The 25,418-nt window shown below is 37.7% G+C and overlaps 2 protein-coding genes across 3 annotated transcripts; both read right to left on the bottom strand.

Annotated features, from left to right (window-relative positions):
* Positions 1–564: 564 nt before the first annotated feature.
* Positions 565–1,350, bottom strand: LOC122655670. The gene has a single exon (XM_043849935.1). It carries the CDS (start codon positions 1,348–1,350, stop codon positions 565–567), a length of 786 nt encoding a protein of 261 aa, XP_043705870.1.
* A 7,212-nt stretch (positions 1,351–8,562) lies between these two features.
* On the bottom strand, positions 8,563–23,539 carry LOC122658918 (monodehydroascorbate reductase, chloroplastic/mitochondrial-like). Of its 2 annotated transcripts, none has more exons than XM_043854177.1 (16): positions 23,268–23,539; positions 23,090–23,189; positions 22,887–22,964; positions 22,314–22,385; positions 21,574–21,692; positions 21,395–21,479; positions 20,532–20,621; positions 19,731–19,832; positions 19,527–19,616; positions 19,225–19,305; positions 9,719–9,790; positions 9,532–9,626; positions 9,336–9,394; positions 9,159–9,221; positions 9,024–9,064; positions 8,563–8,872 (listed from the first exon to the last, which is right to left on the bottom strand). In XM_043854177.1, exons 1-16 carry the CDS (start codon positions 23,429–23,431, stop codon positions 8,762–8,764), a joined length of 1,422 nt encoding a protein of 473 aa, XP_043710112.1. In that variant the 5' UTR covers positions 23,432–23,539; the 3' UTR covers positions 8,563–8,761. The 2 variants fall into 2 exon arrangements, with proteins under 2 accessions (XP_043710112.1, XP_043710049.1); XM_043854114.1 differs by having other exon boundaries at positions 9,336–9,424; positions 23,268–23,538.
* Between the last annotated feature and the right edge of the window lie 1,879 nt (positions 23,540–25,418).

Raw genomic sequence — 25,418 nt, forward strand, 5'->3', positions numbered from 1 at the left:
GAGGGGAGCCATCTCAAACAAGGCCGATCGCATCTCCTCCACAGTGGGAATGGCACAGAGCCTCTCATTCATATCGGTTGAAACTGCAGGTTTGATGGAATTTAGGACAATATGTAAGGCCTCCTGCTCCACACTTTCATAATTGAAAATGGTAGTATAGTAGTCTCCCATCTCTTTATAAATCTCCTCCTCTGACTGCGTCCAAGTGCCATCCTTAGTTCTCAAACGAAGGATTCTGTTATGGCTTCAACGTTAGATAGTAGACATATGAAAAAAATTGGTGTTTCTGTTGCCCCCGTTCAACCACAGATTCCTGCTCTTCTGCCTCCACATTTCTTCCTCTCGCTCCAAAGCCTCATTTACCTGTTTAGATATTTCTATTTCCTCCTGCTGGGTGCTATATGTGCTAGGAGCTTCTTGAAGCTGGCTGAGTTTTTGTTGAAGCTTGAAGATAGATGCCTGAACCTGACCGAAGACTTCTTTGTTTCACTTACGAAAAGTTGTTTTACAATTTTCAAGCTTTTGAGAGAGACCTGTCAAGCCATCAGAAACTGTAGTTTGGTTCTAGGCCTTTATGGCTATTGGCTTACAGTCAGGGTGGCGAAACCACATGGACTCGAAGCTGAAGGGCCGAACCCCTTTGGCTTTCCCCCCCTCAGTATCGATGATCAGTGGAGCATGATCAGAGTTCACGGTAGCTTTGACAAACACAACAGCTTCACTATAGGTTCTCCTCCAAGCCAGATTCGAGAAGGCTCTATCAAGCTTAATTCTTATATTCGCAGCTCCCTTCCGCTTATTATTCCATGTAAAGGCCGGGCCATGGGATTCCAGCTCCAACAGCTCACAAGTGTCCACCATGTGCCTGAAAATGGCTATGTCCCCCTTCCCAGATCTATCACCACCTTCCTTTTCATGCCAAGATAAAAAAGAATTGAAATCGCCATAACAAATCCAATCCTCATTTCTCCCCATACTGAGAGCAATAATATCCTCCCAAACCTGTTGTCTTTTCTCCTTGATCGGGGAACCATAAACTGCAGTCATGTAAAAAAAGGATCCATTGTCCAAGGAAACCTTCGAGTCAATGAAGTGAGGACCCGAAGCCAGAACCCAAATATTGATGTTAGCCTTCCAAAGAAGCGCCAAACCCCCTGAAGCTCCTTTAGAGTCCACGTTAAAGCAAGACTGCAGTTTTAGCTTTCTTCGGATTCCTTCAATTCTAGCACTTTGGCATTTTGTTTCCATTAGAAAAATAATTTCAGCCTCTTCCATGCGAGAGAGGTAATTGAGTGAGCAAATTGTCGGTTTCCTCCCCAAACCCCGACAATTCCACGAAAGAATTTCCATGGCTTCCCGTGGAGCTGATCCTCCCCAGCCTCCACGGGATTGAGCCTTAAAAAAGACTCAGAAGTAATGTCCTACTCCATGTCAACCTCTCCACTCAAATCCTGTGCTGCAGATAAACGAGGGCACTTCTGGGTCTCCTTTTTCTTCCTAATTTTCCTGTCTGTCCCAACCAGAAGAGAGGGCGTGGTACTCATCGTAACGATTTTTAGGGTGACACCCGGGGATATGTGAAGATGTGAAGGACTAGCTGTGCGAAAGGGTAGGCCAAGGTGGGAGGGAGGAGTGGAAGTAGGGGACTGTTGTGGGTTTGGGCGTGGACTTGTTATGGGGAAGGCATAGAGGTGTTGGTGTTGGTGAGAAGAGGGAGGGGGTTAATGGGAAACTGGGAAGTGGATGGAGGTGCAAGGGAGATGTTCGATAACTGAGGGAGTAGGTTAGCAAGCCAGTTTGAATATTCTGGATTTTGCAATAGGGTGGATAGGTTCAAGTCCATGATATTTTGGGCCTGTCCCATTGGGTAGGTGGATGGTGGTAGGGGATTAGTGAAGAAGGGACGTGGGAAATTAGGCAACTGAGACAAAGCCTGGGGCACAGTGGTAGTTGGGTTGCTTCTGGCGGTAGTAGTAGATGTCGTGTTGTCCAAGGGCCCTGCATGTGTGTCATCACCAACACTACGTTGCCTGCTAGTTGGATCTGAACCACCTCTCTGCAGTTAGGCATTAGGTTGCTGCTTCTCTTGAGACATACCATGGTCTACAGGTTTACCATCCACTAGCCAAACAGTTTCCATACTCTCCAACTATCTAGGCAAAGGGGCAGAGCCACGTAGGCTGGAACCAAATTGACACACAAGAAACTCAGGGCAGGAAGATGCTCTGCTATAGTGATGCACCTTTGAATGTTTGATTTCCTCCTCAAACATGATCTCACATCTCTTCATCTCATGGTCTAACATACCACAGAAGTAGCAATAACTAGGCAGGCGTTCATACTTCACAGATACTCTAGACTGGCTCCCAGATCTCCTTTTAATCAAAATACTAGAGCGTAATGGCTTAGTAATATCAATGGTCACCCTACAGCAGATATATTTTACTCTCACTCCAAACTGAAAGCCATCAAACATCATAACCTGGCTAGTTGTACCCAACATAGAGGCTAGCGGCCCCCCTAACTCCAACTGAATAACTCTGGTGGTACATCATGCAGTTGGATCCAGAATTCCACCCATCGAAAGGTCCAGTCCTCCTCTGGCCGCCATGGTTCCAAGGCTATGAGGTTCCCATTCACAGACTAGGGTCCTTCATCCATTACATTCGATAAATCCAATAGGTGTTGGAATTGAAAAAGGAATCTATTACCTTGTAGAGGAACGATCTTAACTGGGTATCGAAGATTCCAGCCATGGGGTAATGCCTCTGTAACTGCCTGCTTCCGATAAGGTCGACACATGACAATCTGACCCACGAGGCTATTATCCCATCTTTGAGTTATTCTCTCCTCCAGATCATCATCAAGATCGAAGGCATCCTCTTCATCTGCCACATGGGTGCCGTCATCAGAAACAGGATTCTGTTGGATGGGTGGGGAATCAGAGGGAACAGGTGTAGTTGGAACTAGTGCAGCAGGAGGTGGGTAGGGGAGGGGGGCCTGGAGTTATAACTATGGATTAGGGTTGGGGGTTATTGGTTCAGGGTTTAGTTTATTCAGATCCATTCCAAAACGCACCCAAAAAACGACAGGTTGGTAAAAAGAAAGTCAACCCAGTGCAGGTGGCAAGGTGGGAGAGGAAAGGGGTATCGATGTAAGAAGAAAGGGCAGGAGAAGGGCTTTAATGGTCAGACAATGGCAAGAGAGACAAGCATATGAGAGGAGAGCCTTCAACACGCACGGCGGCAAAAACCCTAGTATTATCCCGATCCATCCTCTTCTACTTGGTGATGTATCTTGGCATGTACCTGTGCTCAGACACAGTGTAGAGCTAATGTTAATTAATGGGCCCCCGTGAATCTTCACGTTAATGAAGCAAGAGAATTAAGACTATTATAGTTACAAGCAAGGGTTCTCTGAGCCTACAACATACTCTGTGCTCAAACACAATATTTATTTTTCTTCCTATTCTTTCATCAACATCTTCTTTTTTCATGTTGTTTCTTTATTAATAAAGTTTTTATTTTCTATTAAAAAAAAAATGGCCATTAAAAGGTAATTGCGTGGCATTTGTTAATGAAAGAAATGGCATTCATAATTTCATATTGGTGTTTTTATTGGAATAGTTCTATTTTGAGCAATGTTTCATTCACAATGTCCCTAAAATAATCAATCTTCTTCTATCAATGATTCACTATTATACTAGAGACTAGAGTGATTAATAATGTCGACCAAACATGTAGTTTTTCAGCCTACGGTTCTACGGTTGACAAGACATTTAATATGGACTTCTAATGTACTTACGGTGTACACCTATAATAATGTTGGATAGTGCATTTAATATATAACCTTTTTAAATTCAAAATATTGGAACTAGCATATTTAATATATAACCTTTTTAAAATTCAAAATAATGGAACTTCATGACTAATTGAACAATCTTCCTTTGCAACTTCATGACTGAGCAATCCTCCTTTTATTAGTAGTACCCAATACTTAAATAATTTCTCATAATTTTCATAAAATTGATAATAATTTTAAATAAATTTATACCATAGCCCATAAAAATGTAACTTTCGTTCATCTAAATTATGTATGCACTTTCAACTAATTATTTATCATCTTCATTATACGTTTGATTTGTTGTTACTATTTGTTGTAATCGGTCAATCAATACATATTATATGTACAAATACCACACAAAAAAAAGTACAATTATATTAAATAACAAAATATATTTAATTTAATTTTAATTAAAAAAAAATAACTTGTCGTATGTTTGGTTTTATATGTCCTCACTTCCAAAATTAATATGAAAGCTTGATGAGTTACATCCCCAACAAAAAGAAGGGAAGATGAGTATAACTAAAATGTAAGGCAAATAATGTTTCAGAACACTATCTATGTATTGCATACATTAATAGGATACTTAACCCTATAAAGTTAACAAATAAGTCATATTTATAATTGTTTTAACAAATCATACTATTTGATCTTAGGGCTAAAGTTACACCATCAAAGATTGCAAGTCCACTAAAAGTGGTAATTTATGAAGTCATCCTTACAGTTTCATTTGAGTAAATTTGTAATGCAAAGATTTACCTTGAATTCATCACCCCATTAACATTAAGCATGTTATAAACCACCTATTAAAAACCAAACCTTGAAGTATACCTTAATCCTAAACTTTAAGAAATGTTTTTGATGGGTGGGATGGGGTTATGAAAACATATAAATGGCAAAAGAAAAATAATTTTCTTTTGGGTGTCATTGAGAAGAGAATAGGTGATCACGCCTGCTATATGTTTTAATTGATATTCTTAGAGATATCTACATGTCGGTGATCAACTATACCATCCTTTACGCAGAGAATGAATTTCAATGCATTGACACCAAACTATATTGCTATGTATAGTATCCCAAAATGAAAAAAACAAAAAACTATATGAATACTAAAAAATGTCATTTCATGGTCCTATCAAGATAAACTTTCCTTGTTAATTATTAATAGGGAGAGGGTTGGGCACGCCACTCGCTCCTGGTAAGCGGGGCGGTCTGGCCCAATGGGAGGGCCAGGATGGTTCTTTCCCATGAGGAGAGAGAGAGAGAGAGAGAGAGAGAGAGAGAGAGAGAGAGAGAGAGAGAGAAATGGGCACCTTGGCAGCGTGCTCACCCTTTTCCCTAATTAATAAATGGAAAAAGCTTTTTTAGTTTAAGAGAATTTCTCTAGTCTAGTACTTAGTTTTGCCACATGGGAGGACGATGTGACAATTTCTTATAACTAGAAAATAGTATAGATTGGTTAAATGCTAAATTTGAGATTCAAATTCAATCATACATCCTCTTTGTATATTGGTATATATATTCCCTTGCATTTACATCTGTCTAGTTTTTTTTTTAAGAAAAACCTCGTTTTTTTTCACTAGATTTTTAAAACTTCATTTCACCGTCTAGTCAACTCTGTTTTGAAAGAAACTTGGCACGTAAGCATGGGTCTTTTGAGGTCTACCTGTTCATCCAATCTGCTACTTCACAAATTATGGTGTTGAACATGGACTAGATAAAACCTTTAGTATTGCTAGGCTAAAAAAAAACTTCTCTTAATGATGAATTTGGAAATCCTTGAGCCTCACATTCCAGTCACATTACCTCTATGCCCCATATTATGTGTTTGATGCTTTATCTTTTGGTTATAATTTGGTTACAATTGTTGTATGTATTTACATTCCTACAATGAATGAGAAGATTTTGCTAGATCACACAAAGAAACCACAGGAGCCTCATTATCACAATATTTGTAAAAGTCTATATATGGCAAAAATATGTAGTTGCTTTTTTTTTTAAAATATTTATTATATCATGATTCATGTCACATAGGTTTTAGACAAGCCTCATGCCATGTGATATACGACCCTATACCCACATATCTCATTGATCAAACATCATGTCAAGATAAGTAGGGAAAGTGGATTAAAATTGAGCCCAAAATAATAATAAAACTATAAAAATGCCATTAGGTTATTGTATAGTGAAATGGTATCCCTATAATTTATGAAACTTTTAACCATTTCTCATGTTTATTTTAAGTTGAAATTTGGTAGATGAGATGGGCATGAAGTCATCTATCTCATAATTCCACTTATGTGCATTAAACCACGTTGCAAGAAAATGTGACATTTTTACATGAGACATATCACAAAGGTTTACAATACCAATACACCCCCTATTTTGGTATTAAGATGCATCTCAAATGTGTTGATCTTTTTTTTTCATTATTATTATTTTTTTTATAAACGATATGAATGGCACATCTATAGGTGTATTTAGAACTTGACACCTTTTAATTGTCTCTTGTCATATTCCCAAAAGTTCTTTAATATAGGAGGTATAAAAGGATTTTCAAAAATAATTTAAAAGTGACAAATCATTATGACATCATTAGAAGGTATCAATGTCACACACATTTTCAAGTATACATGTGAAGTGACACTATTACCCTCATCGAAAAAAATGTTTATCAATACTAAAAAGGCTAAAAAACAATATTACAAAATTTTTGACACCTTGAAGGATGTCAAAAAGAAATCCTTTTTTTTTTTAAAAGAAAGATATATTGTATTTTAACACCACTTTAAACCCCTCCCCACCCAACCACTTCTTAGTGAAGGTGGAACATGATCTTAAGACCATACTACAACCAATCGAGGTAGCTTGTTAAGTGGGGCAATCCAAACCTTTAAATGGAAAGAGGTCTTACATTTTACTTAAACATCAAATTTCATGTCCTAATTTAATTAGATATCACATCATATATTGCACAATTTCTATCATTTTCCACCAGTTTAGAATCATCCAACTATGTGGTTTTTAACCGCTCGTGACCAATTGATTACTTGATTCTAACAAATGGTGGTGTCCATTGGGCCCTATTGGTTAAAATGTTGGCAAATATAATATTTTGTAAACCAACCCCTAGTCTGGATGACCCAGTCAATGACATGTGAGACCGGATCAATTTTCACTCCTTAGTTTTGGATACTGTATATTCATATCTCGCGTCTATCATGTTATCTATCGGTTTTATGTTTTATGTTTTCCTTTGTTTGGTGTTGGGCACGCATGAATGAATAGCCTTGCTTTCTATCAAAAAAAAAAAACATTACATTTTGTCTATTTATGCTTTGGATACATACATAAAAAACAAGATATAACATTAGAGAGAGGGATCGCAACGATGCTAGAATATAGTTTCTTACCAACAAGGAAAATTGTACACGAATTGTCTAGTAGGGGAAAGTTTAATAAGGAGAAAGAGTATATGGTGGGATGTAAGTGAATATGTAAATGAATCTGCACTCTGAAATCGTGGGAATCTTTTCCCCATAACTCTATATAACATAGAACAGTTTCCAAGAGATACATCATATCTTAAACTTGATTGTTTTTTTCTTTTTTTGTCATCATAGTTAACTTACGGATGACCACCTCATATTTTAGGTAATTTTTAGTTTGTATGTGTCATTAGCAAGAGATTTGCATCCTTAGGGATTCCTATCTTTACATGTTGCACCCTTTCGCACCTCTTTTTTGTACCCACCTAGTAATTCCATTCAACTGGAGCTCCATAGGGTTTAGGTTTCAAGATCAAGCTTTTATGTTACAAATTTACTTTTACACACACACACCAAAAAAAGAAAGGGAGGGTATATAAAGTTTCAATTTCAAGCTAGTTTCGTAAATATGTTAAATTTAAGATTTCATGCACCGGAGAGGAAGAAGATGAGGTTCCATTTGATTGAAAGGGAAACTAAAGGGAAAGGAAGTCAAATTTTCAAACCTAAAAAATAAATTTTTGTAATCGTTCCAAATTTGAATATTAAATTTTACTTTATTTTGCATCCAAATCCCTTAGGTTTGAAATGTAAAATAAAAAATATGTTTAAATAGTATCATTACTAAATATAGTAAGAAATTTAAATAGTTTAAACAATCATGTTGGGTAATGAATACAAAAATTTCTTTTTTAGATTTGAAATTTTTTTACTTCCCTTCACTTTAGTTTCTCTTGCAACCAAGCAGAGCCACATCTAGCTTCAAATTTAAGTTTTCAGCCACCAAATAGGAAGAACATAAAGATCTTTGAAGGTCCATTTTTTTTTCTTGAATAGAAGACAGATTAGCCTCTTGACAAGGCAAAAGAACATGAATAGTCGTTTGCATTATCATGACCCGCTAGCTGATCGTATACCAAAGAAGAAACGGCTGAGCCCCTATTTGAGCGCTAGCTGATCTACAACCAAAAAAGCAACGGTAGTATACGATCAGCTTTACTCCGCCCAAGTGCGCACTAGCGCACTGGGGTTTTTCAGCTGGGTGAGCCAACAGCAAATAACCTTTTCTTGGAACAAGGGTGACCTTCACTCCCATCCTGCCAAGCATAAATAAGATTATGTTTTTTTCCTCTTCTAATTGAACCATAAAGTGGTTAATTTGTAGCATACTACGATAGAAAGACTACAATGGAAGACAAATATTGGATGGTTGGAACAGAATGCTTGGGTAAAACTTAAGAGAGATAATTGGCAACTAATTTATTCAAAACTGTTATACATGAAACTTACTGGAGATTAAACTCTAACAAGAGGAAGGAACGAGCTAGAAGAAATTGAGGGCACAGAAGAAAATAAGAAATTTGCTCACAATATAACTGTTTAAGTATACAGCTATGTCATGGTTAACTACACTGATGAAGCTTCAACCTTTAGGATCTTTGAGCCATTTGTAGCGCCTGCTCAACAGAAGATGCACTTTGAAGCTTGGCTTCATCAACAAGCGGCTGGATCCTTGCAAGTTTAGGCAGGAGTTGAAATTCCTGAAGGAATACCACCAGCAAAATTGAAATTCATCATGCTTAATTAGCAAGATGCATAAACTCAAATGGCATTATCGGGTACTAATCCGTCAGACTTAATTGTTTTGGTGTTCTCATTAGAGCAGTTTAGTGAAGGAATAACAAGGAATACCTCAGGAGTTCCACTTTCTAGAAGAATTCCTCTCAATTTACCTATGATACAACAAAAAGAAACAAAAAAATAACAAAAAGAAATTTCTTACAAGTTTATAAAGATAAGTAAGATAATCAGGAAATATTTACTTACCAGAATCTAGCCAGAAAGTAGCAATCTTTGGATCAAAGTTTCCAATTTCAATCGTCTCACCAACTGCTCCATGGGGCAAAAACAGTGAGTACATGATTTAAGATGAGAATAAAGCATGATCAGAGAAAATGACGGACTTTAGGATATGAAGCTAAAATGCATATAATAGCCTATCACCATTGTCTCCATAGAACTGCCAGCACACTTTTCTTGCACTGCCTTCATACTCAAAAACTCTTGAATAGAAGTGCGGAAGGTAGTCATATCTGGGTGCAATGCAAATTATCAAGACGTGACATTAAGCCAAAACACGATAGCACAATTTATGTGTTAAAAGTACTTGTAAGTTTGAATTGAGAATTATCATACATACAGGTGTGTTTTTGCACTTAATAATGAATTCACACAATGTTGAGCAGACCGACGAGCATGATCAACATGTTCAACTCGAGCAATCCGATCATATATCTGTTCAACGTGGACCAGATGTAACACAAGGTGATTTTCAATTTGAATTTTAAATTAAAGAGAAAGACAAAAAAAATTTCAGAAAAGAATACCTTCAATGGGAATGCTGCGACATCTCCAATGGCATAAACACCAGGTACACTTGTTCGAAATTGACCATCAACCTAGGAATATAATACAGTAGACTTCAGCCATATAAAATAATTATCCTTTTACCTTCAAAGATTCTTAAATGTCAGTTGGTAGAAAAGAAACTTCTTCCAACTTGATTTATTACAGAAATGAACAGTCCTATATCTAGTTTAAACTTCTTTTTTTACCGATGCTAGTTGTTAAAGTTCTTGATATGCTTGTAAGGGGTACATGACTAATATGTACCGTGGGGTGCATATTAGTCATGTATTGGCGCCTTGACGGTAGGTTGTGGGCCTACTTATTTTGTTAGTGTATTAGGCTCCTATTCATTGTCTATGTTGGTTTCCTATTGGGTCTAGGATTGGAAGGTTCTGGTCTTGTAATTCTGTTATTATATATTGACAATTGGTGGGATCAAGAGATCTCACGAATTCTGTTTCTCCTTTACAGCAGGGTTCTTCTCTTCTTCTGATTTATTACTGATTTATTAGTCTAGATACTGTTACATGGTATCATAGCAATTAATTAACTAGTAATCGATCCTCCATTCATGCTGGTTTGAAGGTCGATTCAGGACACAACTCGATACTGGTTGCAGCACACCTTATGTTGCCTATCTGTAGCTAAAAACCCTGTTTATTAATGATACGAATGTGCAACTAGGGTCATCTACTTCTTTACTTACTGCATATGAAGATTTCTTGAATCAAAGATCAGAGTTGATCTCCATAATGGCTGCGGTTTCGATTTCTGAAGATTTTTTTCTTAGAATCTGCAATCTGAAATTACTTTCTCTTCAGCCATTTGACATCTGAGGTAGACTTCTTTTCTGAAATTACTCATTCTCTTATGATTCATATGCATGTCCCAAAACATTTTGGTGTGATGCTGTTCTAACTGTGTGTTATTTAATTAATGGAATGCCTTCCTCTATTTTATCTAATCAGTTTCCTATTTCCATTCTGTTTCCCAATACTCCCTTATTTTCCCTTCCTCAGTTTTTTGGTTGTGCAGTTAAGTGCATTTCTTAAGTTATTCTCAGACCCAGAAGAGCTACAAGTGTTATGATCCTACTACTCATCGGCAGTATGTTAGTGCTGATGTCACATTTTTTGAGAATACTTCGTTTTATTCTCTTATTCCTTCTGCATCTTCCCCTGATGCAGGCTGTTGATCATAACTCCCATTCCTATTGTTGTGCCCAATGCAGATCCTCCTCCTCCGAAGCCACCTCGCCAGACAGTGCCGTCAACTAGAGCTCTAGCCTCCACTCTGCCCTTTACACAACCTGACGTGTTGAGGCCATAGTTGTCAAGGCGTTGCCCCAGGCGGATTTTAGGGGTCTAGTCGACTGTTGCCTTAGTGCAAGGCACCTTGCACTGGTTTAATTGGTATCGCCGTATCGGACCAAGTTCTGGCACTTATTTATGCCAAATATCATTTAATATTTAAGATATTATTCATAAATAAGCAAATATCCCCCCCATTTGAATCCAATAAAAATAGTTCAAAAATTAAATTCCACAAGGATAAAAGTCAACCTCCTAGTTCAAGAACAAAAACTGGATTTTTGGTGGTAGGTGAAATTTTTAACTTTCTAATGCTAGGGTGTTTCTCACATCTAAAAATTCCATAAATCTTAATATGGTAAAACATTGCTAAAAACCAAAAGTGTGGTAAAATATTTATTTGTTTTGATATCTAAAAAAATATTTTCATTCAGAGCGATTTTGACAACCTTCATGCACACCAAATAAGGTTTGACTGGAACATAACTCCTTCAATATAAATCAGATTTAAGCAATCTTGGATTTGTTAGAAAGCTGGTTTTGTGCTCTACCTAATACAAAAAGTCACATGTAAAAATAAAATCATTTGATCAATCAAACTTCTTAGAGAACAAGAATATTCTATAATCGACAGCAGTTTTAATTACTTATTGAAAGATCATATCTTATAAGAACAGTATAAACCAAATGTGAGGCTAGGTATACCTGGGCAATAACCAATTCCAAGAATAATATAAACCAAATATATGTTTTGATTGTTTCAAACTTCTAATAGCTTGCTTCTTCAGTTCTGCTATCTTCTAGATCTATGTTGATTTTTGATGACTTGATGTGGCTTAATTTTGATTTTTGATGACTTAATGTGACTTAATGTTGATTTTTGATGACTTGATGTTGCTTAATGTTGATTTTTTATGACTTGATGTGGCTTAATGTTGATTTTTTATGATATAAGGTACATATTGTAGCATACTAAATAATGTTATAAAAGAGGGAAATAAAAAATAACACTTGGGTGCCTTGTCGCCTAAGCGCTTAGGCACCCACACCCCTGCACCGCCTTAGGTCGCCTTGCCGCCTTGACATGGTCGAGGCTCCTCCTCTTGATGTACTAGTTGCTCTTTGCAAGGTACACATACTTGCACCCATAAATCCTTGACTGCCTATCCCATAAAAAATTTGTTTCTATTTCAAATTTTCAATCTTCATTACATGATTTTGCTTTTTTCCTTATCCATTCTATTGGGCTTCTGCCAGTGTTAGACTGCATTATTCACAAGGTTCGAAAACTCGGGTCTTGGTGCCAACTCGGACCCTTGAAAAACCGAGTCGAGTAGACATCTCGCCGAGTTGGTGCACTTTTTTTTTTCTCGACTCGAAGCCTCATCTCGGTGGGTTTTAGACCTAGTTTGGGTCAGAAACTTAGTATTCAGCCTATTTTAGTCTATTTAAACACAATGGCACTATCAGATTTTGCAAAAACAAAGTCCAAATAGGAATTTCGCTTAGTGGGGAAGCAGGACAGGACAGACACTTACTTATGCTAGAAACTAGGGCAGACACAGGACAAACATACTTATTTATGCCTAATAGCATTTCATTTACTTAAGATATTATTCATAAATAAGCAAATACCCCCTATTTGAATCCAATAAAAATAGTTAAAAAATCAAATTCCAAAAAAAAAAAATAGTCAACACCCCAGTTCAAGAACAAAAACTGGATTTTTTGCGGTAGGTGCAATTTTCAACTTTCTAATGCTGGGGTTTTTCTCAAATCTAAAAATTCCATAAATCTTAATATGGTAAAACATTGCTAAAAACCAAAAGTGCGGTAAAATATTCATTTGTTTTGATGTCCAAAAATATATTTTCATTCAAAGCAATTTTGACAGCATTTGCGCACATCGAATTAAGTTTGACCGGTACATAACTCCTTCATTATAAATCAGATTTAAGCAATCTTGGACTTGTTGGCAAGCTTTCAAAACAAAGCTTTCCAACAAGTCCAAGATTGCTAAAATCTGATTTATATTGAAAGAGTTATGTATCGGTCAAACTTAATTCGTGTCTTGCGAATGTCGTCAAAATCGCTTCGAATGAAAATAGTTTTTGGACATCAAAACAAATGAATATTTTACCGCACTTTTGGTTTTTAGCAATGTTTTACCATAATATGATTTATGGAATTTTTAGATTTGAGAAAAACCCCAGCATTAGAAAATTGAAAATTGCACCTACCGCTGAAAATCCAGTTTTTGTTCTTGAGCTAGGGGGTTGACTTTTTTTCCTTTTGGAATTTTATTTTTTAACTATTTTTATTGGATTCAAATAGGGGGTATTTGCTTATGTATGAATAATATACATTTACTTAAATGATATTAGGCATAAATAAGTGTCTGTCTTGTCTGTCTTGGTTCTTGGCATAGATAGGTGTCTGTATACCAAGATTTTCCAGCAAGATCTCGAGATCTGGCACTCATATAAAGGACCTAGATGGGCATTTTCCTATGTCAAGATCTCTGTGAGATATTGTACTTTTGTGACTCGACCTCCATCTCGTCTCAGGATTTCGAAAAACCGAGAAACTCGGCGTTCTCGAACTATGATTATTCAATGGGTTGTCATTGTTGGTAACCTCGTAGCCGAGCTGAGAATTATATTTGCGCAATCTCTTGCTTGAGCTCAAAGTGGCTGCGCTCTGTTAGCACACTTCTCGACAGTGTTAATTGAACTGACCAAAGTGAGCAATCTCCAACATATGATGAAGTGGCCAATCTAGGCAGCCAAGCTCCAAAAGTGAAAGTAGGCTCTAGAGCAACTTATGCCTGAGGTCGTGTAGCAGTTAGGGGTGTCAATTCCAAACCCGCACTGATAGAACCGACCTATCCCGACCTGTAATAACCCGAAACTGACACGACCGAATAATAAACATGCCGGGCTTGGCACCTGACCGATTATTAAATGGTCGTACACGGTGCGAAGGAGGAGCCCGACGGTCTTCCCGACCGACATGACCGAATGTACTAATATAGGGAAGTTTAATAATCTGTAGTGATTGACGTTATATAATATATTATATGTTTAATGTATGATATGACTTTTGAGTTTCTGACCGACAATTGTGTCCCACCCCATCTTAAACATAGTTGTCACGGCGTCACGGCGATCCAAGTCGGTGGAGGGGTGTCACGTCGATATATCGACATGTCGCCCGCCATGGCGTTGCCATGGCGAGCATGTCGACCATGTTTTATTTTTTATTTTCTCTATTTTTAATGTGTTAATAGATGTATACTCAAGCCATGTTTTATTTTTTCTCTATTGTTTCTCAAGTTTTAAGAAGAAAATTCAGAAATCGAAGAAGAAATCGAAGAGGGAAAGAAGAAATCGAAAGAAATCGAAGAGGGAAAGAAGACGGGAAGAAGAAATCGAAGAAGAAATCGAAAGAAATTGAAGAGGGAAAGAAGAAATCGAAGAGGGAAGAAGAAATCGAAGACAGGAAGAAGAAATCGAAGAGGGAAAGAGAGTCGGAGGAAGAAATCAAAGAGGGTCGCCATGGCGTAGGTCGCCATGCAGCCCTCTCGGCGCCAGACGCCTGGCGTCGCCATGGCGCCATGACAACTATGATCTTAAATAACTTATTTTATTCGAGACTTCATTAATTCAATATTTATTTTTTAATTTTAAATTACGCACTATAGTCTATAACTACCACTACGTACAACCTGTCTTCAACTAACTTTAATTTGATCTAATCCATTGTCTCTCTCTGTCTCGCCTCTCTTCTCTCACCTTTTCTGTTCTTTCTACCTTCTCTGTTCTTTCTCCCTCCTCGTTCCAACTTCACAGAGACGGTTCCAAGTTTCCAACAAAACCAACACCACAGTAGTCGCAATCATCTCCGTAAGCGTAAGCAAGAAAGGGTGATCTATCTCCATTTGATGCTCTGAGTTCTCATCTCATCTTCTGTGAGAATGAATAGTATAAAATCTTCAATGTCTGCAAGCAAAATCATAAGCCATCTCAGGTACCCTTGCCCAATTACCCATGTTGGATTACTTCTTTTCTCCCTCTCTTTTTCTCTGACCTTGCATGTCCCTGTGTAACCCTGATGATACTGGTGTTCCATCTAAATCCTTGAAGCTTCAAATCTGCCTCTTTCTCCCATAATCAGATTGATATGGTATGATTTTAAGTCCATTTTTCACCGATTAGTGATTGTTTATGGTCCGGATGCATCGATTAGTAAGAGACCGATTATTGCCCGGTAACCGACCGACCGAAAATGATCATGTCCATGCCTAAGCATTGAAGACCTGAATTCATAAACAGTCGGGAACGGTGTGCAGTTTCAAATTGGGGGTGCCCGATTAGGCCCGATCGAAACGACCGTGACTGACCGGTTGACACCCCTAGTAGCAGTGTCTTAATAGCGATTCGTTAACCTGAAGGTTTCTTGTTACTAAAGATGATTAAAACTGAGCCGAGTTGATGAGACATTCAAAGTAACAACCGAGCAGCTAAAGTGCCGAAGTGAGAAGAGGTGAAGGGGTCGTCCGAAATGAAAAGTGGTTAAAGTGGAAAGACAACCTAGGTCTGATTAGGCCGTTATTTAGCTCAGAAAGATGAGCTGATGTATATGCTCGATCAGTTGATATTTGTGCTCAGCCAGGGAACTCAGCGATTGTGCTCGACTAGATGAGATTCAAAGGTTAATCTGGGTTGGTAACCTTACTCGACCAAAAGATATTCTGATCCGAAGGTCAAATCTCTTTCCCGCTCAAATATGTCACATCCAATGGGTCAGCACAAAAGGTGTCGGGCAAGCCAATCAGAAGTCGAAACATCACCTGACATTTTGACACATTACGGGGTGCAACTCACGCGAAACCGATCTTGTGTTGCAAGCCATCTAAACTTGGAGAGAGACTATAAAAGCTGTAAGCAGTTAAGATTGAGTTGTGTATCGGGCAATATATGAAACCCTGGTTAGGATATTGCTCCGTGGATGTAGGCACTCGTTGAACCACGTATATCTAGTGTTGTGTGATTGTTCAGGTGGATATATAAGTGTGCGAAATGTGTATGTGTGCAGGGTGGGTGTGCTTTGTCCGGTAGACCTGGCCACTAATTGATTGAAGGTAGACAAGCACACAATTGTGTGATCATTCCACCATAATAGTGAAACAGCCTCAGCTCGGCAAATTGGTTGGCAAGCAGCTCGATATCCGAGGTGCTAGTTAAGGTCGCATTTTTGGGGGGGGGAAATTCAGTGACCACTAATTCACAACCCCCCCCCCTCTCAGTGTCTGCCTGGGAACTTCACATTCATTTCATCCCAAATAATCATCATGAGGCTTTCACTCATTCTAGTGGAAAGTGGCCATGGACACAAAAATGGATGCATTAATGACTCATTAGACATGGACTCTAGTGGATTTGCCTCCAGGTAAAGATCTTATGCGGTGTCGTTGGGTGGACACCTCAAGTATAATCTTGACGGCTCCATTGAACGACAAAAGGCCCGGCTCGTTGCCAAGGGGTATACTCAAACTTATGGTGTCGACTACTTTGAGACTTTTTCCCTTGTGGCTCGCTTACATTCTGTTCATATTCTAATTTCTTAGGCTGTGAATTTAGAATGACCTCTTTATCAAATGGATATAAAAAATGCCTTTCTTTATGGCAATCTTCTTGAGGAAGTGTATGTAGGGCAACCTCCAGGATATGTTGCTCAAGGGGAGAATATTGCCAAAGTTTGTAAGTTACATGAGGCCATCTATGGTTTAAAACAATCACATAGTGCCTGGTTCGACAAATTCAGCTCTATGGTTACTCGGTGTGGGTTTACACAGTGCTATTCTGATCATTTTGTGTTTGTCCGGAAATAAGGATCTAAGGTGGTTGTATTGGTTGTTTCCATTAATGATATCATAATATCTGGAGATGATGCATCTGGGATAGCAGAAGTGAAAGCTTATCTACATCAGCATTTTCAGATGAAAGACTTGGGTACTCACTCTCAGGTATTTTCTGGGTATTGAAGTACTAAGAAGTAAGAAAGGAATTAGTCTGTCACAGAGTAAGTATGTGTTAGACCTATTATCTGAGATTGGTATGCTTGCCTTTAAATCAGTTGATACTCCTATGGATCCCCATCAGAAATTTGGTACTATTGTTGGTGAAGATTTTGATATAGAAGACTAGTGGAGAAATTGATTTATTTGACTGTTACTCGGCCTAACATATCTTTTGCAGTTGGAGTTATTAGCTAGTTTATGCAGTCACCGAAAAAGATCCACTAGGAGGCAGCGTGTCACTGTATCGTATCTTGAGGTACCTGAAAGGGGTTTCAAGAAAGGGGCTCATTTATTGTCTTCATCAGAATGTTGATCTGGTAGGATATTTTGATGCTGATTGGTCTAGTTCTGATAGCGATAGGAGATCTACTACAGGATTTTGCATGTTTGTTGGTGGTAATCTAGTCACATGGTGTAGTAAAAAGCAAACCACTGTGGCTAGATCTAGTGCTAAAACTGAGTATAGAGCTATGACCCATACTACGACAGAGTTGATGTAGTTAAAGCAAGGTTCAAGAACTTGGTTTCGGTACAGGTTTCGCCCAGCCAAAAAACCGAGTTGGGCCGAGATCTCAGCGAGTTGGTGTATTTATTTATTTTTTTTTGAACTCGAAGGCTGGTTTCAGTGGGTTTTAGACCTAGTTTGGCCCTGAAACTTGGTACTCAGCCTATTTTAGGCCATTTAAACACAATGACACGATCAGATTTTGCAAAAACAAAATCCAAATAGGAGTTTCACTTCGGACCCTAAGTTGATAGGCGACAATGTACTAATAGGCCTTAAAAAGCAATCAAATCATACAATTAATATAAAACAACTTAAATAAACATTACAAATGTAAAAGTGTGCAATACATCAATCTTAACATATTACATATATCTCTATCATAAACCACCATCGAAAATCCTCAAAAATCAAGTCAAATGCACACTTCTCTGTCGAGTTCACCGAGACAGTCGAGTTCTGGAGAGATCTCGACTGTCTCGGTCGAGATATGTACATTATAAAGGTAAGTTTGGCCCAAATCTCGGTCGAAACGAGTTGGGGTAATATTTCATTTCGCCTTAAGTCTCATCTCGCTTTTTACAAAAAAAGAGATATTACCGAGATCTCGGCGAGTTCTTGAACTATGGGTTAAAGTCTCTACTTCAAGAGTTGGGTTTTCCAGTCAAAAAACCTATGAAGATGTACTATGATAACCAAACTGCTATCTACATTGCCAGCAATCCAGTGTTTCATGAGAGGACAAAACACATCGAAGTGGATTGTCATTTTGTGCGGGATGCTGTTATGAAGAAACTGATTGTCACACCTTTTGTTTCCTCCACTGATCAGCTTGGCGATATGTTTTTTAAGCCTTTGTTTGGGCCTGTCTTCCGAAAGAATTGTTTCAAGCTGAGCATGGATAGGTTGTGGACCTACTTATTTTGTTAGTGTGTTAGTCACTTATTCATTGTCTATGTTGATTTCCTATTGAGTCTACGATTGGAAGGTTCTGGTCTTGTAATTCTGTTCTTATATATTGACAATAGGTGCGATCAAGAGATCTCACGAATTCTGTTTCTCCTTTACACCAGGTTTCTTCTCTTCCTCTGATGTATTACTGATTTATTAGTCTAGATACTGTTACATTAGTCTAAACTATTTTTTCTGAATTTTGTTAAGAGTTAAGACATACATACATGCCAATACTTTCTTGCAGTTTTACATGTTCTGAATTGATATGCTGCTATAATAGTTGACCATCAAGTAGCCTAGTTGAAGCACTCAATTCAATTACACTTGGTCATATTTATTCTGCAGCGATCTATGATTAAGACAGGTAATCTCACTGTCTATTCATGTTTAGCTTTCAACTGGTGTAAATAGGCATAAGAGGAAAATCAGTAAATTATGTGCATAGTTGAAGCACTCAATTCAATTACACTTGGTCATATTTATTCTGCAGCGATCTATGATTAAGACAGGTAATCTCACTGTCTATTCATGTTTAGCTTTCAACTGGTGTACACAGGCATAAGAGGAAAATCAGTCAAATTATGTGCATGCTTTCAAATGACTATAACAGGACCTGTGAACCATTTCACTAACCTGTATGCCACCAACAGTGGTATTCAAGCCCACAGCTTCAAAGGGACTGACAGCGGGCTTTGCTCCAATCCCAACAATAACCTGCATTTAAAAAGGCATAATATTATTTTACATTGGCAATTTCTTTAACTTGTCTTCAAGAGTAGAAACAATCCAACCAAATTATGCTTTTAGAAAAAGGGAGCCCTAGATAGATGCAAAATCAAGTACTACATACAAAAGAACTTGACCATACACATTGTTCCAAAGTAAGGGTTTATTCTTCTTTGAAAGCAAATCTATTAAGTAATAGAAGTATGTACCGTATCAGCTTCTATTGTTGATCCATTTTCAAGTTTGACAGCAGTCACATGTCCATCAGAACCAGCTATAAAGTTTTTGGTACGAACCCCCTAATTAATAAATGAATGAACTTATCATTATATGTATATTTAGATGAAAGTATACAGCTCCTCAACAATAAATGAATATTAATGTTAACCAACGTAAAAGTTGAAAAATACTACCTTCAAGAATTTAACGCCATTTTGTTGGTAAAGTTCTTCATATGCATGAGCCAGAGAAGGAGTAAACAATCTTGGCATTAAATGATTATCTGGAAATATGACCTATTAAAAAGAAAGTTATGTTAAAATATCACCAATGGTGTAACCAATAGACAACATTAGGGACTCTGGGGAGAAATTAAAATTATCCATCTCTCTATGTAAAACTTTCTGGATTAACTGAGGACCTTCAGGAAAATGTGAGCTTTACTGGATTAAAAACCTTAGAAACCCTAGAGGAAACGTAATATAACCAAGCTCTCTCTATCTTTTCAGGATTAAACAACCTTAGGAAATCTGTGGAATATAATATAAAACCATCTCTCTCTATGGGAAATTTACTTCAGATTAAACTAGAAAGGTTAAGGACTCACAAAGCATAGGTTCTTTAACAATCATGTTGCCATCACAACATCAGAGAAGTGAAAAATGCAACCAACAAATCCGTAATAACCAACTCAAGAGTTGAGAAATTTGAGTAGCTTCCCAGGGAGCTACCAGTGTACATATCATTTACAACCGCTGATCAATTGAGTTTATGCAAGGAAAAGGTCAAAAGGAAAGTGTGATGACCAGAATTGTGCATTTTCTGTGATCGTGAAAGTATGCACATCATTTGTGCAGAAATCCACAGACCTCCCAAGTCCCAAAAACATGATGCATGCTTATGTAGGAATAGAAGTACAAAATATTCTATTGCAATGTTTTTCACTGCACTTCTAAAACGTATCTAAAATGCATCAATATGAACTGCAATCATACCGTTGTATCAAGTTTCCAACCAACAGCTGCAGCAGCTACTTCCATACCAATATAACCACCGCCAACAACAACAACCTTCCGTGCTCTCTCCTAGAAGCAAATACAAGTCCTTTACAAGTATTCATTAAAGGGGGGGAAAAGTAGAAGAAGAAGAATTGAGACCATTTAAAAATGATTAAATAACTATCTGGCCTTGGACATTCAACTATATAGAAGACAGATTTCTCATATCGTTTTTTCTTGTGTTTGAGTGAAATATCAGGCTTGCTTAAATTGAAGGCTGACTTTCAACATGAGTAGTCCGAAAGCTTTTAGAGTTATTGTTGCTAACTTGCGCGAAATTTTCTCTTTTCAGATAGAGTTCAGCGAGAGAATTTGAAAATTTAATAATGCTTTTAAGGTAAAGGATAAGAAAAGGAATTCCACAGTTTTCCAGAATGCTGGAACATTACAACAATTGTATTAAAAAAATTATTGGAATCCAACATAGGATTCTTTAAAAGATGCAAGTATAAGATGCATAATGGTAAGAGTACTTCTGGCAACTTTAATTTTTCTCATTTCAGCCTTAGTAGTGCAGTTGTCAGCATTTAGAATCCATTTCAGTTCAACAAACATAGATGATTCTTCCCTTCATTGTTTGAAGAAGCACATATATGGGTGGTGGAAGCATAAAGAAGCTATGACATTTGGAAAAATGAAATCCCAACCATTCACTGAACAGTGTAAAGTATTAGACACAGGTGCCCATTTCCAAAGCTGAAATATGTTCCATTACTTCTATATTGTTAATTTAGGAAATTTTGAAATAATAATCATCATAGAACAGAGGATAAGTAAAATATGCATGAAGGGGAATTTACCAGTGATGCTATTAGTGAATCAGCATCAGCAACATCACGAATATAGTGAATACCAGATAGGTTCCCTCCAATTTTCTCTGGAAATCTGGCAGCAAGGAGGATGACATCTTAATTTATCATATCAATCTACAATTCTACAAGGTCTATCTAACGATCAATATCAGAATAGTAAAGGATACCTCACAGCTGTACATCCAGTGGCAATTATGAGGGATCCATACTTAAGAAGTTTTCCTGAGGACGTAGTCAGAGTCTGTTTTTCGATATCAAGACCTGTCACTGGATCTTCATATAACATCTTCAAAAAGAATGAGAAGTACCATTATGAACATATAAAATATACGAGGAACGGAAAACAAGAACAAAGTAAAATGAAAGAAGGGGAGAACTCTCAAATAGACTACACTACTCATGAAACCTTGTAAAAAAAAAAAAAGGTAAAGGCCTAAGAATTTTAGATGCATCAAGTTATGCCGAGTCAATTTTCATAATGAGTGGAATCTACTGTTTGAGGTACCAATTTTTGGCAGATGCTCCACAAATATCTGAAAATATTTAACTTCTTCTATGAGGTATAATCAAGACACATTTTCTTTTGGATTGCAGTTTTCAATAATGGGAAGGTATACTGGTCACAGAAGATATTACTGCAGAGATAGTAATGCAAGTGCTGATCTGCTGATTTCATGCTAAGTAACAGCATATCAGAAAGATATTTCCAAAGATCAAATATTTGCAAGTTTATTAAATTAACCCAAATTAATAGGACTATAAATAATTTCTGGCTCCTACTTTCTTTGGGACTGTGATAGGCATCGGGTAACTTTTATTAGCCAATTTTTAAATTACATGTTTTCACATGAAACAAGATACATTGTTCTGCAAAAGTAAAACATTTGGCACTAATAATTACGCATACCTCTATGCCATGCTCTTTATACCAAACAGGAGTCTGCCTTTCCCCACCTGAACCAACACAAGTATGAAAGCCCTAAAATAATATAAAAGCACAAAGTCAAGGATAGAAAAAGACCAACATAAACAACTGAAGCAACAAGTAGATCTTAACTACTACCAGTTCCTTAAAGTTCACAGGAATAACCTTGATCCTTGGTACTTCTATTATTAATGAGAATTGGGTTCAATTTTTTTGGCTAACGTACATTTGAAGGGGGGGGGGGGGGGATTGCAAAGGGAAAACTTGTTGCAAAAGTAATAGTAATCATGACTATTGACAATCCACCCCACCAAAAAAAAAAAAACAAATAAAACTTACTTGCATTAAATCAAACGAATAAGTAGACAATGTTTCAATAACAATGAAATTGCATGAGTTACTAAAGAATTGATGTTGACTTCCAAAACCAAAGCAAAATTGGCGGAAATTCTTGTTAGTTTGATTGAACATGAAAAAACTTATCAGTGTTTACCCAATTCCGAATCATAACGTAGAAGAGTATAGAAGATGGGTGTAAGACGGAAAGATTCTTACGGGTAGACGCGCAGGCTTTTTATCCAAAGGAAAGAGATAACCTTTAGTCAAAGCAGGGCGCTCATAAGGTGAAACAGCCTGTATGAAACAATGTCATGAGAAAACAAATCCCAACTTCCAAATGACAAAAGCCAATTCTAACTGGGAATCAGAGGTGAAATGAAACCATCAAAGAAGAGAAGCAATTGGGAGAAAAAAAATACCTCTTTACCGACAATACAGAGCCTCCCGTCGGCCATCCCATGTTCGACAAAAGATCGAGCAGCATATCCAGCGGCATTGCCACCACCAACGATTACGAAACTGCAAAACAAGCAGAAAACTCACAAATTCACTGAAACCAATCAATCACAGCGTTATATCAGTTTGAAATGCCCTCACTCTCGATTCTCGTTGGCGAAAGCGGATGAAGCAACGACATAGCTTCTTGGGAAGTTAGCAAAAGCGACTGTAGAGGATCGAGGAATTCGATTGAGTAAAGCAGAGTGAGGGTACCACAGAGAAAGTCCGTTCTTCAAGCTTAGGGAGCTTGTCATGGTTGTCATTAATCTCCTAGCTGTAATTCAGTGAAGACAAATTAGGGGCTAGAGAAGAAGAAAAACTAAATCCAAAAAGAAAAGACGAACAACACTATCTTTTACGCTGTTCTACTTTAAATTGGTTCGCAGTGATGAAGTCAGTCAGACCTGAAACCATCGAACCAAAATTTAGCTATCAAGCAGCTTCAGTTACGTCAAAATCATCAATGGCGAAAGCAAAAGACATTACGAGTTCGATCTTCGATGCTCCTTTCAAGAGAAATAGAGAGAGTGGAAAAACAGCAAAAGCCAGTGCCCGAAACCCTTCCGACATGTTGGCTCTTTTTGCCACGTGGAGATCAGACTTCTTGACAGTTGGAAAATCCTTCGATAGCCACGTGTAAACTATTTAGTGGCTACATCAGACTATGGCCCCACCAATCACCAGGTGTCTCGTTCTGTTATTGAGGCTGTTCTCGATGCTTTACTTTGATGTCCACGGATTGGGCTCCTCTCCCGCGCGGCGTACATCGTGCAGCTGGAGAGGAGCCGGATCCGGCTTCGGGCTGTTTTTGGATTTTGGATCAGTAGGGTTGGGATTGGGCTCCTCTCCAACGTAGATCAAACAGTTTTTTGTACGGAAGTGTGGCCTACGTCAGCATTCTCATGTATCTATCTCTCTCCTCTTTAAATAAGGGGGCAGAAGTGTCTTTTCATATGAGGAAGAAAGAGATAGACTCATGGGAGTGCTGGCGTAGGCCACACTCCCGGATAGAGAACTTTTTCCCTTAAAAAAAAAATAAAATAAAAATTACAATCAAGATTCGAATAAAAATAAACTTAGATTGATCCCGATTGGTTTTGGAATCGATATATTCTAGGTATCTAGGGATTTTCTATACAGAATCAGCTCGAAATTGATTTAGGGAATTGAGATCAGCCTCTATTGATTCCAATCCAAACCAACCTGAATCAGCCGATCTGATTTGTATAACCCTGGTCTTAATAGCACCTATGGAAGGCTTTATGGAGCTATGGTTGGTTGGATAGTGTTCTAGATTTGATAATTCATTTTGGTTTCAAGGGCAAGCCCAATCATAAGGACATTTTGGGGTTTCAAAAGATGTAGGATATATTCTAATTATTTCTGATTAGTGACTACACGATAAACTGGGTACAATATTAATTAATAAGATTGGAGTAATGATTATAAAAGTTTATCATTAATTAGGCTAAAAGTTTGATTTCCTTGTTTCAGTTGTATTCTGACTAATATTTTTTTTCCCTGACGACCCTCCCCACGGCCCATCCCACCAAAAAAAGATCTTCAATTATCTTTTTGGTGAAAGACCTTCAATTATCTATTACTATAAAATCTCTATTTATTGTTGGAAACTACAATAAAAGATTAATTTTTCCTTCATAAGTGGATTAGAGAAATCTCTTTCCGACGGTGGTGATGTGGCCATATGATTGGATTACTAGATTTTCATCAAACTCTCACCTTTTATTATAGTGTTAGAAAACATCCTTCGGATCCTTATCTCCTCCAGTTCCCTAGTGCCCCTAACAAGGGGGATCGCAATGACCATCTTGTCTTTGCCCGTACACTCTAGCTGGGTGGGATCCACTCCCCCTTATTAGGGATCTTTGTCCCCTCCAGTTCCCTGCCTGGCCCAGTTCTCCCAGTGCCTGTAATAAGGGGGTGCAATGACCATCCTACCCTGACCATCCTATCCCTGCCCGAACACTCTGCTCTGGTGGGGTCCACTCCCCTTATTAATGGCACTGGGGGAACTGGAGGAGATAATTTTCCGAGAAATTGAACCTTTTTTTTTAAACCCGAACATTCTCTAGGAAACTGAACCCTTAAAAAAATGGTTTTGAAATAAAACACCAATTGTTATTATTATTAGTTTTTTTTTTTTTTTTTGGGTAGAAAGCAAGGCTATTCATTCATGCGCGCCCAACGCCAAAAGAAAGAAAACAAGAAACATAACGCAGATAACGCAAA

This window comes from Telopea speciosissima, chromosome 1 (genome assembly GCF_018873765.1).
Source record: "Telopea speciosissima isolate NSW1024214 ecotype Mountain lineage chromosome 1, Tspe_v1, whole genome shotgun sequence".
In the NCBI taxonomy this organism is placed as follows: Eukaryota; Viridiplantae; Streptophyta; class Magnoliopsida; order Proteales; family Proteaceae; genus Telopea; species Telopea speciosissima.